The sequence below is a fragment of the Geospiza fortis genome, unplaced genomic scaffold (assembly GCF_000277835.1).
Source record: "Geospiza fortis unplaced genomic scaffold, GeoFor_1.0 scaffold666, whole genome shotgun sequence".
Taxonomy (NCBI): Eukaryota; Metazoa; Chordata; class Aves; order Passeriformes; family Thraupidae; genus Geospiza; species Geospiza fortis.
This window is the reverse complement of record NW_005054470.1, coordinates 1,162,397-1,175,622: the sequence shown is the minus strand read 5'-3', so window position 1 is coordinate 1,175,622 and position 13,226 is coordinate 1,162,397. Positions and strand designations below refer to the sequence as shown.

Genomic DNA, 13,226 nt, shown 5'->3' with positions numbered 1-13,226 from the left:
AAGAAATTACAGGTTTTACAAGTGAATATTAAAGCTCATGGAAACTCTACTGAACAAAAGAGTAATGCATTAAGCAACACCCACACAAAGAGTATGAAGGAAACCTGTATAGCATACACACTTTATATGATCATGACTTCATGCATTCATTTGGGCTCAGAAAAAGCATTGACAGGAATATGCAGTAGGAGGAGGATAAAACCCATGTGCTGGGAAGAATAAAGGATCTGAGATGACAAGATACAAAACAAGATTTCTGGATTGGCCCTCCCATTTTATAGTACAGGAAGTATTCCTGAAGTGACTGAAAACAGTCAGGAACAGCTAAGCATAAGCACAACAAAATAATATGTTCAGTCCTACCCAGCAGGAACACACCTCCAAGCTCACTGAGCACACACCTAGGACCATTTTCACTATTCCATGAGAAGATCTGACAGTTGACACAGGAGAAAATTGTTATCAAGGTGGCCCAGCAAAGTGAGCCAAGCAGTCTTACAAATGATCTTGCAAATTTTAAGTTTAGGTATAGAATTTTAAATGTAGTTTCCTTAACCTTTTGTTTGAATAAACGTGACTAGGACAAAAAACAGAGCAGCAAAAAGGCCAGAAAGCAACAACAACCTCAACTATAGCTGAGAAAATTATGCATTCAAAAACAGGATGTGATTTTTAAATACATTTAATAAATAACTTTATATGTTAAGTAGTTCCTCCAACTAAGGAGGATACAAAAAAAATTAAAAACTTTTTTTCCCTAATTAAGAAAAATAGATCTACTGGGTTGGACAGGTGGATCCAGCTCATATTTACATCTCTAAAGATAAGGAGCAAGGCTTCTCATGTAAGTCCTCTAAACAAATTAGAATGCAGGTTACATGGAAAAGTGAGAGATTAGAATATGAAGATTAGAAAAACACAGCTTTCATTCTCCCAGGGGAGAGATTATCAGTTTAGACACACAAAGATATAAAATAAGGCCTAACTCACTCAATACATTTATATGAGTGAAGAAAAAAGGGCTAATACCAAGATGCCAAAATCTGTCGATGATTCTGTGTTATTCAGGGAAAAAAAACAAAAAAAAAACTCAAGCAAAACCAGCAGAAGGATTTAATGACTAATTAAGTGATAAAAGGCTTGATGAAATGCAGCAAACCAGGAAGGCACTTTATCATTGCACACACAGTGATAAGCTCTGAACTATTATCACTCAGCGCACACCTTAGAGTTGTAACAGTGTTGTATGAGAAACACAGTTCAGTGCTAAGAAGACACTATTATCAGAGCTTTATAACTTGGGGAAGAAAGTGAGGAGAATGAAATGGAGAAGGTAAATAGAGAGTCTGTTCACTGTCTTTCCAAACACAAGAACTCAAGGGCATGAACAGATTAAAAGTATTCAGCCAATGCCAAATATTTCTATGAGTTTATAAAGGCTTTTTAAAAATGTTTATGCTGCAAGTAGCTAAAGAACATTCTGAATAAAATACAGGACAGCACTAGCACTGCATTTAGTAAAAAGGCCCTTGACTCTAACAGGCATGCTGGAATCAACAGTGTGAATGATTCTCAGGAGAAAGGTAGCAAGAATCTTGAACCTGACAAAGCCTGTTATCAATCTCTTGTATTAGAACTGAGTATTGACAGCAACTTCTGTGAGCCTTCCTGAACTGCAACACACCCATGCTAATTTAGATGTAAGAAAAAGCTGGATGGCATCCAGAGGAAGAAAAACTGCACTTCATGTTTTCATTGGCTTTATTCCAAAAGCTCACTACTTAACTTCAGTGGGTTTTCTACTTAAAAGGAGTTACATGATGTCAGGCATCTCCCGCAGTGCCACGTTATTAACTGACAGAGTAATTGAGATGTTTGATGGAGTAGTATGGAACAGGATTTCATCCCCAGGCATTTCTACCAGCTAAATCACTGGGGTGGGAGCAGGGAGTGAAGAATGTCTTCTTTGACATTAGATGTTCTCCCACATATGAACAAATTCTCTATATACCATGAAGAGCACTGATGCCTGAACTGAACTTTGTCACACTGCACAGCACTGTACTTACTTGGAGCTTCAGGCATACATCACTTTACTGTTTTAGCAAGAAGGCTTTACTGTAATTGAATCTGAAAGGGAGTACTGTCTCAATCACAAGGAAAATTACTTGCTTCTACTGTGAGTGGATACTAGTATGAATAAACTATATTCACTGCTAAACTCCACTCCTCCCACCATGCTCCACAAGGTAAGATGAACAAATGAATGTGTAGGTGGAGATTGATATGGCACAAAAAAGACAGATATAGAATTATTTGTATTTGAAAAAGCCTCTTCTATGACTTCCATTATGAAGATTTGAAGCTGGATTTTTAATTAACCTTTTTTCTGTTTAAGTATTTCCATAAAAATATGCCTTTGAACTGCAACACGCAAAGCTTATCCCGTTCTTAGCATTAATAAAAGTGCTTAAGTACTACTTCCTGATAGGTTCCAACTGTTCTACAATTAAGTTTAGAATCACAAAAGCAATCTTTGCCAGAAGTTTCATCAGAGAAAAAATTAAAATGCAGCTATATAATCCAGCATTGGATTAGGCTGAAAAAGAAATAGCCAGTAGAAGGTCAAAAACATGCTATGAATCCTGTGCCAATAGAATTTAGGGTGGTGCACCAAAAGACCTACATCACCTTAACTATTACATAAATATTTACAAACACAATCCGTTTGCTGGAAGTCAGCCAGTTTTTAATATTAATTTTTCATCCTCAGTTTGCATTCAACAGCACTGAAATGTGTTCTGTTCCCTAGATTTCCATGCCTTTGGTAGAAATAACCCAAAAGGAACTACATGAAAAATCATCATTTGGTTTCTTACAAACCAAGCATCCAGCTGCTGAAGACGACCCACCTGCAAAACCTCTGTATTTGCAAACTACTTTGAGGCACTGGCATTTTTCAGCTCTGCATGACTGAATGGCATTCTCAGACAACTGCTGAAAGGGAATCCATCTCCTACAGCTCAGTTTTCATGTCTTGTTCTCTATTCATCCAGTATTTACCTTTGCTATAGCACAGTCAGAAAATGTTATAGCTTCTCATGAAGTCAGTAGATGTCTTACTGCACTGTTCAAAACTATGATAGGATTGTATTGTAATCATCTGGTTTTATTGCGGTACTTAAAAAAACAGAAAGCAAAAAAAAACAGTAACAACAAAACCCAAACCCCAAAGCATGACTGAACCATCATAAAAACACCCTGTCACAAACATGAAGCAGTTAATCCATGTTAGAAGAGTGAATGAACTTGCTTGCACAATTTTCACAAATTAAATATACTAGCTAAAGGAAATCCTTTTGTGGTGGATTCTCAGTAATAGCTCACTTGCTAGTATGAAGGGAACTTTGTAACATGGGAGAGGGAGCAGGCAACAAGAATGCATGCACCTACAAAGTAAATAATCAAAGCCTATTTGTCAAGAAATAAATAATCAAGAAAAAGTAGGAAAATGAAAGCTTATGAGGGTGCCTGTCCATGGATATCAACCAAAACAGGCAGAGCAACACATTTTGTGCACAATCTGCCTACAAGTCATGTCCTATATAATACATCCAGTTCCTTTTGGAAGTGCATGGTGGTAATTCTGATAGTGTTACACCGGATTTTATGCTTCTTTCTGTAAACACGAATCTGGTAAGTCAATTTAAAAAAATCAAACAAATTTAACAATTTCAAGGAACAGCACACAGTTTTTTATTGCAGATTTTATTTTCAGTATGAAACAAGCTTTCTAGAATTTCAGACACTCTTAGGAGTAAAGGCATACACAATTAATGCAAAATAAAAATAATTTCTTTTGTTAGAAGATGCTATGTAAGCTCATCTCCTATGTGAAAGATGTCAGATTGCTTCCATTCATCAACAGGTAGAATAGGTACTTTTAGAAAATTTGATCTGTACATTTTATAACAGTAAATGTAGGTTCTAACAGCTTTTTTTTGTGTCACTGGATTGTATTGTTGAGCCTTCAGTGCTCAGGAGAGTCAGCCTGAGTCTCTAGAGAAACCTCCTACTCACTTTCCACAAGTTCCGAAAGCTCAGTGGTATTGTGTGCAGTAACTGTGTAGGAGTGAAGTTTCTGGAAAGACTGACATTCCACTTAAAAGCTGGCATGAAGCATCATGTCATAAACATGATTTGTACATATCAAATGTAATGACAGAAGAACTGACTGGAGAAGAAGAAATACTTTGCTCAACAAACATCAACGATTTGAAAAAAGATTTTATTAACTTTGGATGCTTAGCTGCTCATCTATGAATGCTGAATCCCTTCATCCATTCAGAAGCCTCCTGAATTCTTAACTGCATAGTAAAGACTTGGTACAATTAAGAGTACATTGCATGTTTTTCTTTTATGCCTTTAACCTCCAGGGTCAGATCTTAAGACAACTCTGCTTGTCCCAGGAACAATTCCAAGTTCTTATACTACCATACTTTGGCAGGCATTCGACTTTAAAAAGTGATAACACCGATGGGAGAGAAGGGAATAACATTTGTTTACAGAGCTGTTCAAGTCCAGGACTCAATTCTACTTTCTCTGGGAGGAGCAATGCATTTGTAGATATGGTAATAGTCTTAGTCACACCACAATTGCAAGGCATCAAATAGCCTTAAATTGAACTGGGAACAACTTCTGCACCCCCACAAAATGAACGTAAATTGTCAGGAGAGCAATAAAAAAACATGTAGGTGGAAGAAAAAGAGTGGTATTATAGATTATAAATTTTAAAAATGGAGGAAAAACCATTCTTCAAATCTGTATTTTTCTAGTGTAGCTATTACTGTACAATGATCTTTTAAAGTCATTAAAACAATTTTATATGTAACTAATGAGCCAGTCCTGCTGCTTTTTTCTATGCAGGCATCTCTGATTGAATCCTTTATGGATGAGCTGGGATAAATCTAACATAAATTTGCAGTTCCAAAACTGTAGAGTTAAAAAAAAATTATCATTTTGTAGTTTCTTAGTTGACAATCATCAATATTAACCATTTCCACCAAAAAAGAAAGGAGAAAGCAATGAAAAACAATGTGAGAAGATGAGACCACAGAGCTCACCAAGCCCACATATTTTTGTAGGTGCAGACAGAATGTTATCATAACAACCGGCACAATGCACATGGAATTTCAGCAATTCTGCAGTTTGAGCACTTCACATTGACTCTCCAGCACTCTGTCAAAACAGAGGGGCCCTTAAAAAAGGAACATTCCTACATTTTAGCAAACCCACAAATCCAGTGACTTAAGCATTTCTAATTAACTTTTCAAATGATTAGCTTTACTTGCCAGTTTATTGTTCCCAGTCTCACCTTCTAACTTACACAATGAAGTGGGGCTGCTGCTGCTGCTTCTCTGAGGTGCCCTCCAGCAACACAAGAGCTCCAAGTCTCTCCTTGATTACTGTACTGGAACAGGGATTTGTCTGCACAGTGGAACACACATACTGGATCTCTTCTGAAGGAAACTGAATTGGAAGATTCCAACCACTAGATTAAAGTCTTAAATTTGCACAAAAGGAATGTCAAGTCCTTCACACCAAAGAATTTACAGGGCCACTCCCATTTCATTACATAATTCAATAATATGAGTATAGCTCTTCCCTTTCTACCCTCCTTTCTTTCAGCACCCTGGGACTATGCTAGAAATTTTGTTATCATAAACAGATTAGGAAATTGATCCACCTGGAAAATAATGGGTAAAGACTGAGCTGGGGCAACTTCCATAATCTGGCTCATCATATGAATGTAAAAAAAATTGATAGCAGTAATATTATTTTGTTATCAACCAAAAAAACCCATTCATGTGTTTCAAATGGTGGAAGAGGGAAAGATGGAGAATGTTTCCTCCAATAAATGGGTGTTCAATCCTCCTCCCATATAGGGTAAAAATACCAGCATGTTACTGACAATAGCAGCAGACATGAAAAAGCCTACTTCCATTGTTCTGCACCAACAATGATGATGTCCCAAAATTTTATCAAAAAATACAGTCATTAACTTTTGTTTGGATAGAATCCTTTCTCTCCCACAGCAATGCCTGGCAAATGAGCTTTCTAGGACCCTGAATATTTAAAGGTAAAGTTTGAAGGGGCATTAATAAACTGACAGATAAATTGTTAAGTAATTAATACTTCGAGGCATAAACCTCCCCTTCAAATAATCAAAGGTTTTTCTAAGATTTCTTCAAGCTTTGCACAAACACTTCAGTTTGCCTCAAGAGTTAGTCTGTAATAGCTAACTGCCAAAAAGTAAAGACACAGAAGCACTACAATAGAGCTCTGAAGCAAAGGTTCTTTGTAACCTTAAGTGGAAGAAGGTAACACTTGGAAAATATTTGTAAATTAGAAAGGTTCCTTATTTGTTGGCTATCATTTAGCAATGCCTTGCTTATAAAACACTGTTATAAATTGTTGCAATGCACTGTAAACTGTTTAGAAGATTTTTTTACTATTTATAAACATGAAGTCAGTCAATAAAATTATTTGATTCCTAGAAGTACAAAAAACTTTCATAACCTAACCTACAAACAAAATATAATAAATTGATTTTTTGTCTGCCAAGCTCTCTGTACAAACACCTTCCCATGTGTTGTCAATTCTAGAACAAGAGACTACAGCAAAACCATGGACAAATACCCCAAGTAGTTCCTCAACCAAAGAGACCTTTCTTCAAGCACTGCAACTTAGCTTTGCAATTTCTCCTTTCCAAACTTATTGACTAGCAAATGTGCATGAATGATGTAATAAACCAGTAATAATCTTTTTCATACACATATGAAAAATTACCATCTTGTCCCCAGCTTCTCCAGTATCCTAGCATGACCTCTTTTACCTGTTGACTGGCAGACAGTCAATTTTTATGAAAGACACTTTACATGCTTGAAGGTACTGAAGCATTTCAATAAATGATAACTCTTCCAGATAACCTCCAGCACAATAAATGTTCACTGGAGTGAGAGTCATCCACTTTGTTATCACTGTGGCTGAATTGAAGTAGTTATTTGAATCCAGACATGACAGTCAAGTACCTGATCACAGCTGTATTGTGAAAAGTGTCTCTCAATTCTGCTTTCCTTTCATCTGAATCAAACCATCTCCTGGGACATACAGATCTACTTTCTAACTCAGCAATACAGGGCACTTACCTTGACTGCAGACTCAGGCATCTCTTTCAAAAAACATTAACAGCAGCAGTACTACAGATATCCACAAGCTAACTAAGTCACCACACTGAAAGTGCTTTTTTCCAAGCTCTGTTCTATGTGTAAGGAGAGGAAATGGTTTCTCTAGCAAGAATGACATTTTTAAGCCTACTTGGAGAATTTGGCGTTGGGAGCTCCAGAGCTCTCACCCAAGCTCTGTCTTTTCATGTTGCTTTAAGGCTGTATCTGAAGGAAGGAGATTCTACAGAGTGGATGAAACACAGAAAGCAGGAAGGGGCATGTAGCACCTGGACCAGAAACTGAGGGGCCTGTGCACCTGAGAAGCACAAAGGTGTCTTATGAGATTAGAATCTCAGTCTGTTTCAAAAGACTTCACTAGCAACCAGACATTGGTCTTTCCCTGCTATACATGAACTCTCCTGTAATTTGCTCACATGAATACTGATGACTCCATGGCTTCAAAATATCAGGAGCCCTAATTAGTAGTATATATGCTTTGCTCACTAATAAGCTCCCTGTCCATGAACATCCTTGAAAGAGTAACCATTTTTTCCCTCATTTATTTTCATACAGGAAAGCTGACATATTGACATTCACTCCATTCCTACGTACACAAGGAATGGAAAACCGAAACCATACATAAGCAGAAGACAAGAGTTTTGCGTAGAAATAGGAATGCCCTCCTTTTCTTTTTTAACACAACAAGACCTGTATTTATAAATGATCCTAATTATTGATTATTTTTTCATTAAATCCAGATTCAACTTGCTCAATAAATTCTAAAAATAGTTACCTCCCATTGTGAAAGAAATTATTCAAGAAATAACATAAACATTACTTAACGATACATTAGCAGAATAGAGACTGAAAAATTGCTAAGAAAAAAAAAAGGCACTATAAGAGTTTGATCTAAAGGAAGTACCTGTTCTGCTGAGGATATTGTGTGTATTTAAGTGCTTTACTGAGTCAGAGCCAAGGCATTCATTAATTTGTTGGATTACACTGCAAGATATGGATAATGCTGCAGGAATAGATGATGTGATGTGTGCTTCCAAGAAACAAATTACTTAACATTCACTTTGATGCTATAGCCTTAAACACAGTGTAATTTAACAAAAACTGGAAGAAAAATGACAGATCAGAAACACAGATATGGTTGTCAAGATATGGTGTCAAGAATTAGTAAAATGGTTGAGGCTAGAAAGGATCACTGGAAGTCACCTGTTGCAACCCCTCTGCTCATGCAGGTCCACTTAAGTTGGCTGCCCAAGGAATGTCTACATGGTTTTTGAGTATCTCAAAGGATGCAGACTCCATCACCTCTCTGGACAACCTGTGCCAGTGCTCAGTCACCCTCACAGGAAAAACAAAGAAAGTGTTTACTGATGGACAAAGGGAACCACCTGTTTGTGCCAGCTGTCTCTAATCCTTGTGTTGGAGACTTCTGGAAAGATCATGGCTCCATCCTTTTTGCACCCTACCTTCAGCTATTTATGCACATTGATTGATCCCCCCGAGACCTCTCTCCCCCAGGCTGAATAGCCCCAGCTCTCTCAACTGTCTCCTACAGGAGAGATGCTGCAGCTCATTCACCATCTCTGGCCCTTTGCTGAACTCTCTCAATGTCTCTCACACACTGAGTAGTCCAGAACTGGATGAAGCACTCCAGTGTTGACTGGAGGGGAAGGATCTCCTTCCACCTGTTGGGCAATGTTTCAACTATTGCAGCCCAGTATACCAGTGACCTTCTGTGGGAGAAGGGCACATGGGCATGTGGTAGATAGTTCTGAGCTGAAAATGCCTTTCCAAATAATTGGCATATACACAGTACATTTCCCCTTCTTAAACAGAGATTATAGCAGATTTATTAAAAATTATACAAACATAAATTTGTTACAGTAATTACATTTGAGCAAGATATTTAAGTCATCATTAAAGAGGAGTGTTCTACATATTTAATAAGATTTGAGACATCTTTCTGTATATTAGTGTGCTGGTCTTTTGTGTCCTCTTCTTCATCACTCTGAGTTAGTCATGATCATAGTGACAATTGAAAATTACCTAACTTCTTAATCTTCCAAGAAAGAAGTCAGAGCAGCCCTTCCCAGAACATCTGGTCTGGAGCATATTTCCTTTCATACAACCAAACCACAACATGCCCTGGCTGAGAGTCCAAATCCTTCACTTTTCCTAGACCTGTGAGAAGCTCAAATGTTATTTATCGTAAGAGCTCTGGTGATTCCAAGAAACACTTTTATGTCAGTTCAAATATTTTAAGAATAACTGAAGTGCCAATTTTCTGTCTGACATAACAGTTTGTTTTGTATTTATTTTCATATGTACATCTTTGAATTTGTATTTTTATTTGCAGTTCTTTCTAAAGTCCTACTAAAATGCCCATTTTTAAGTTTTGATGACCAGAACTTCCTTTCTTTTAATAAAGTTTCCAGTTCTATAAACTGTTAGCACTATGACAAGTGGCATAACTCTAAAACCATAAGCCACATAAGAAAATACTGCATTATGTATTATTGAAGACATTTTCTATCTAAATTCACTAAAATCTTGGTTGTTAGAGATTCCAGCACAACACTATGGCAATGTAGATCATTCTGCTGCATTAAATACTTGAGTATATTAAGGGCATGGGAAGGGCAATGACAATGGCACCAGGCACCCATAATATTTTAATGGGAAGAGACTTAAAGCAATCAGCAATGAGTCACAACTGAAAAGGAGAAATATATCAATGCTCAAAAGCCCTCTTTAACAAGCAGCATCTCTAATACAGTGCTTCATAGGTAGGGATCATTAGCAAACACACAGGACTGTAAAGAGAACTAAGATAAAAAGTGTGATTTTAGAAGTCCTACATTTGTGTAGAGTAAGAAAATCTCCAAATTAGATAGAAAAGAATAGCTGACAGAACCTGTGTGCAAAACGCCACTAGACAGACTGTGTTGATTTCCAGAATCTTGCATGAATGCGGGCACCAACAACAGAAACCTAGGTATTGCTTTTTCAAATCATAGTATAACGAAGGCCAAGATAACTTCATACCATATTCCTATTATAGTTACTATTCTTTCCTTGTTGAAGCATACTAAGAAACTGGAAAAAGAAGAAAGAAAACATGCCCGTTAGCACTAACTCTAAATCAGCAACTATGTAGGTAATGTTAGAAGTGTCAAATCTCCATAATCTCTCAATTCTTTTACAAGCGGGCTAGATGACAAAATTGGTACTGAGTACTGACACAGGATAGAAATTAGGATATCCAAAAGAAATTCTCCTTCATTGGGAACAGGGAACCCAGAAGGTTCCAACAGTCAATTATGAATTAGATGCAAACAATAGATTTGCTGACACAGCCGTAACATTGGCCTGAACTACGTGCAGAGCTCAGTTGCATCAGCTATGTGCCACACAGATTGTCACACATTTAATAATTTTAAACCCTTGGATGCCTTACTATCTTCAATAGAGAGACTTATATTTTTGAATATAAGGGCACGTACATAAGCAGTTTCACAATCAAAAGTCCAATTTTAAAGAAAGCTAAAGAGCAAGAGATGAGTTAGACCTTGAGCACAAGACCATCTTGCACAAGTGTTAGATTAGAAACTGAATTAAAACTGGAACTCAGCAGGTGAATACAGGAGCCAGGTGGTTTTTGTTCTACATTTTGCACAAGACCTTACTCTCATCCTATCAGTTTCCACAATCTTTGAAACTCAATAGTTCCACAGCAAGTGGGGGAAAAGAACCACATCATTCTGCCTTTCACAGTGTATCATGGCTGTAAATCCAAATTCTTATCTTATTGCTAATATTAACTTCAATTTTGGCTTCATGTACTGGTTTATTATTCCATCAGTCTACATTACAGTAGTATCTTATGCATTCACATTAGAATTCACATTAAAGCTACAGTTATAGCATATGTTCTAGCCAAACAAAGACATACAATTGAAACATTATTATGCTAAATTTAATTAAATCTCCCTGCCAATTTTTCAAATTAAGTTCTTTCCTATTGCTTTGTACAAACCTGAAAAATTAGATAGGAAAACTCAAAAATATGTGCAAAGGAAACTGAAGTAGAAAAGAGTCTTCCACAACAACAGGTTAAAAGAAATTTCAGAAATTTATTTTCCTACTTTACAGTGCCTTTAAACAGAATACATATACTGAAACATTGGGAGATTATTGTGTGTAACCCATTTTGCACAAGAATTGCTTTCATACTTACCCTTTTTTTCTGCTTTCTCCCTGCTACGTGAGTAGCCAGGAACTGAAGAAGTTGCAGAATCACCTGAAGAGGTTCCAGGTCTCTGACTGTTCCCACTATGGGCCACAGGAGCAGCATTTAGCTGGGACCTTCCAAGGTGCTGCTGGGGGTGAGAGGGACTTGAGGTGGGATCAGGAACTGAATTCATTTTAGCTGCCAAAGAAGAAAATAATGGTCAATTATCAGAAAACAGGGTTACAAGGTAAAACTGCATTTTTATTCATTTACAATGAATAAAAACTTGAAACCTGAATGTATTTGTATAATTTAGGTCAACAAAAAGCCTAGAAAGCGGCAAGAAGGCTGATAGGAACTTCAAGATTTATCTATACATTCTTCAGTAACTCCCAGAATGAGCAGCTATAGCTGAGTCTGATCATATATACAACATTGTGCCAGAACAGTGACTGCTTTTTTCCCTAACTTGTAACAGGGTTACAAGTGTAAACAAATGCTAAAACTAATAATCAGTCCTGTAAATGCTGCATATCAATTTCTTCTTTGAATTTAATGTTCTGCTTATACATGCCAGAAATAAAGACTAGCCCCAAACTTTTTAGGGACAAGTCCATAATAATAAAAAGATCTGTATCAAGGCCTGGTTAACTGTCATCACTTAATCAGGAAACAGAAAATAATGATAAGAAGGCAAAGCAGGAGGAGATGTAGAACTCTGCATGGGAAATCAGAGGAGGAACACCACCAAGGATGCTGTTTTTAGACCTTATCAACTTAAATGCCCATGATTCAAAATTAGCTTACTTTAAATACCTTTATGTCCCACTTAAAAAAAATAAATTCATACATGGCAGGTACGCAAAGGCCTTACACAAGAGGGCCTTTTAACTATAAGTCCTCTCAAAAATAAGCAGGGATCTCTGCTTTATAGTAAAAAGTTCCCTAAATAAGTAAACTTGCATAAAAATGCCTACTGAAAGTTTGGCTTTCACAGGACAAAAGTAGCAAGGTACGCATATACTACCACAGCATAACACATAGCAACTCTTGCTGCTTAAGAACAACTTTCTGAAGTTAAGCAATTTGCAAGGAGCATTTTAGAATATTTCTGGCAATAAATAATATTTCTTAATTCTGTATAAGCACAGAATTAATTCAGAATACCAACCTGAAGATGTCCTTGTAAAGATGAAAGTAGTATAGCCAAAACCACAGACACCACTTAACCAACAACTTTTTCCACTCAAAGGATGCAAAAATCACAACAGGGTGCTAAGAGTACTAGCAATGTCTCTACAGCCAAACATACTACTTCTAATTTGACAACTTGGCTGCAAAAATTAAGCTGCCCTAAACCAGAAAAATATTTTTACTGATACAAGTAAATGCGTTTCTGTATTATGTTTCTACATCAAGTTATAAATAAACCAACATAGTTCAGTTCAACCTTCAAACAGTCCTCGGAAAACACAGAGATTAAAATACCTTCCCGGTAAACGAGCATGAGTATTTTTAACCATTATACAATCACAAAAGTTACTGTGCCTCCAGTTTTAACTTGACCTTAGTGCTTTGTAAGAGGCACGGCGAGCGCGGCCAGGCCGCGCCCGAGGCGCCCCGCGGGGGATGCGCGGCTCGGACGGGTCCGGCTCCTTCCAGAACGGGCAGCACCGGCACAGCCTCCCCAGCACAGCCGTGAGCAGGAGCTCACCTCGCTATCAGCCAGCTCGCAAAAACACTCCCGTCCCAAA

At 37.3% G+C, this 13,226-nt stretch overlaps 1 protein-coding gene across 1 annotated transcript in view; it reads right to left on the bottom strand.

Annotated features, from left to right (window-relative positions):
* The window catches only part of WFS1 (wolframin ER transmembrane glycoprotein), a 31,288-nt gene extending 19,580 nt beyond the window's left edge, over window positions 1–11,708 (bottom strand). Inside the window, exon 1 of the mRNA XM_031062841.1 lies at window positions 11,479–11,708. Within this exon, the coding sequence (XP_030918701.1) occupies window positions 11,479–11,665 (187 nt within the window). The 5' untranslated portion in view covers window positions 11,666–11,708. The remainder of the gene's footprint in view (window positions 1–11,478) is intronic.
* Between the last annotated feature and the right edge of the window lie 1,518 nt (window positions 11,709–13,226).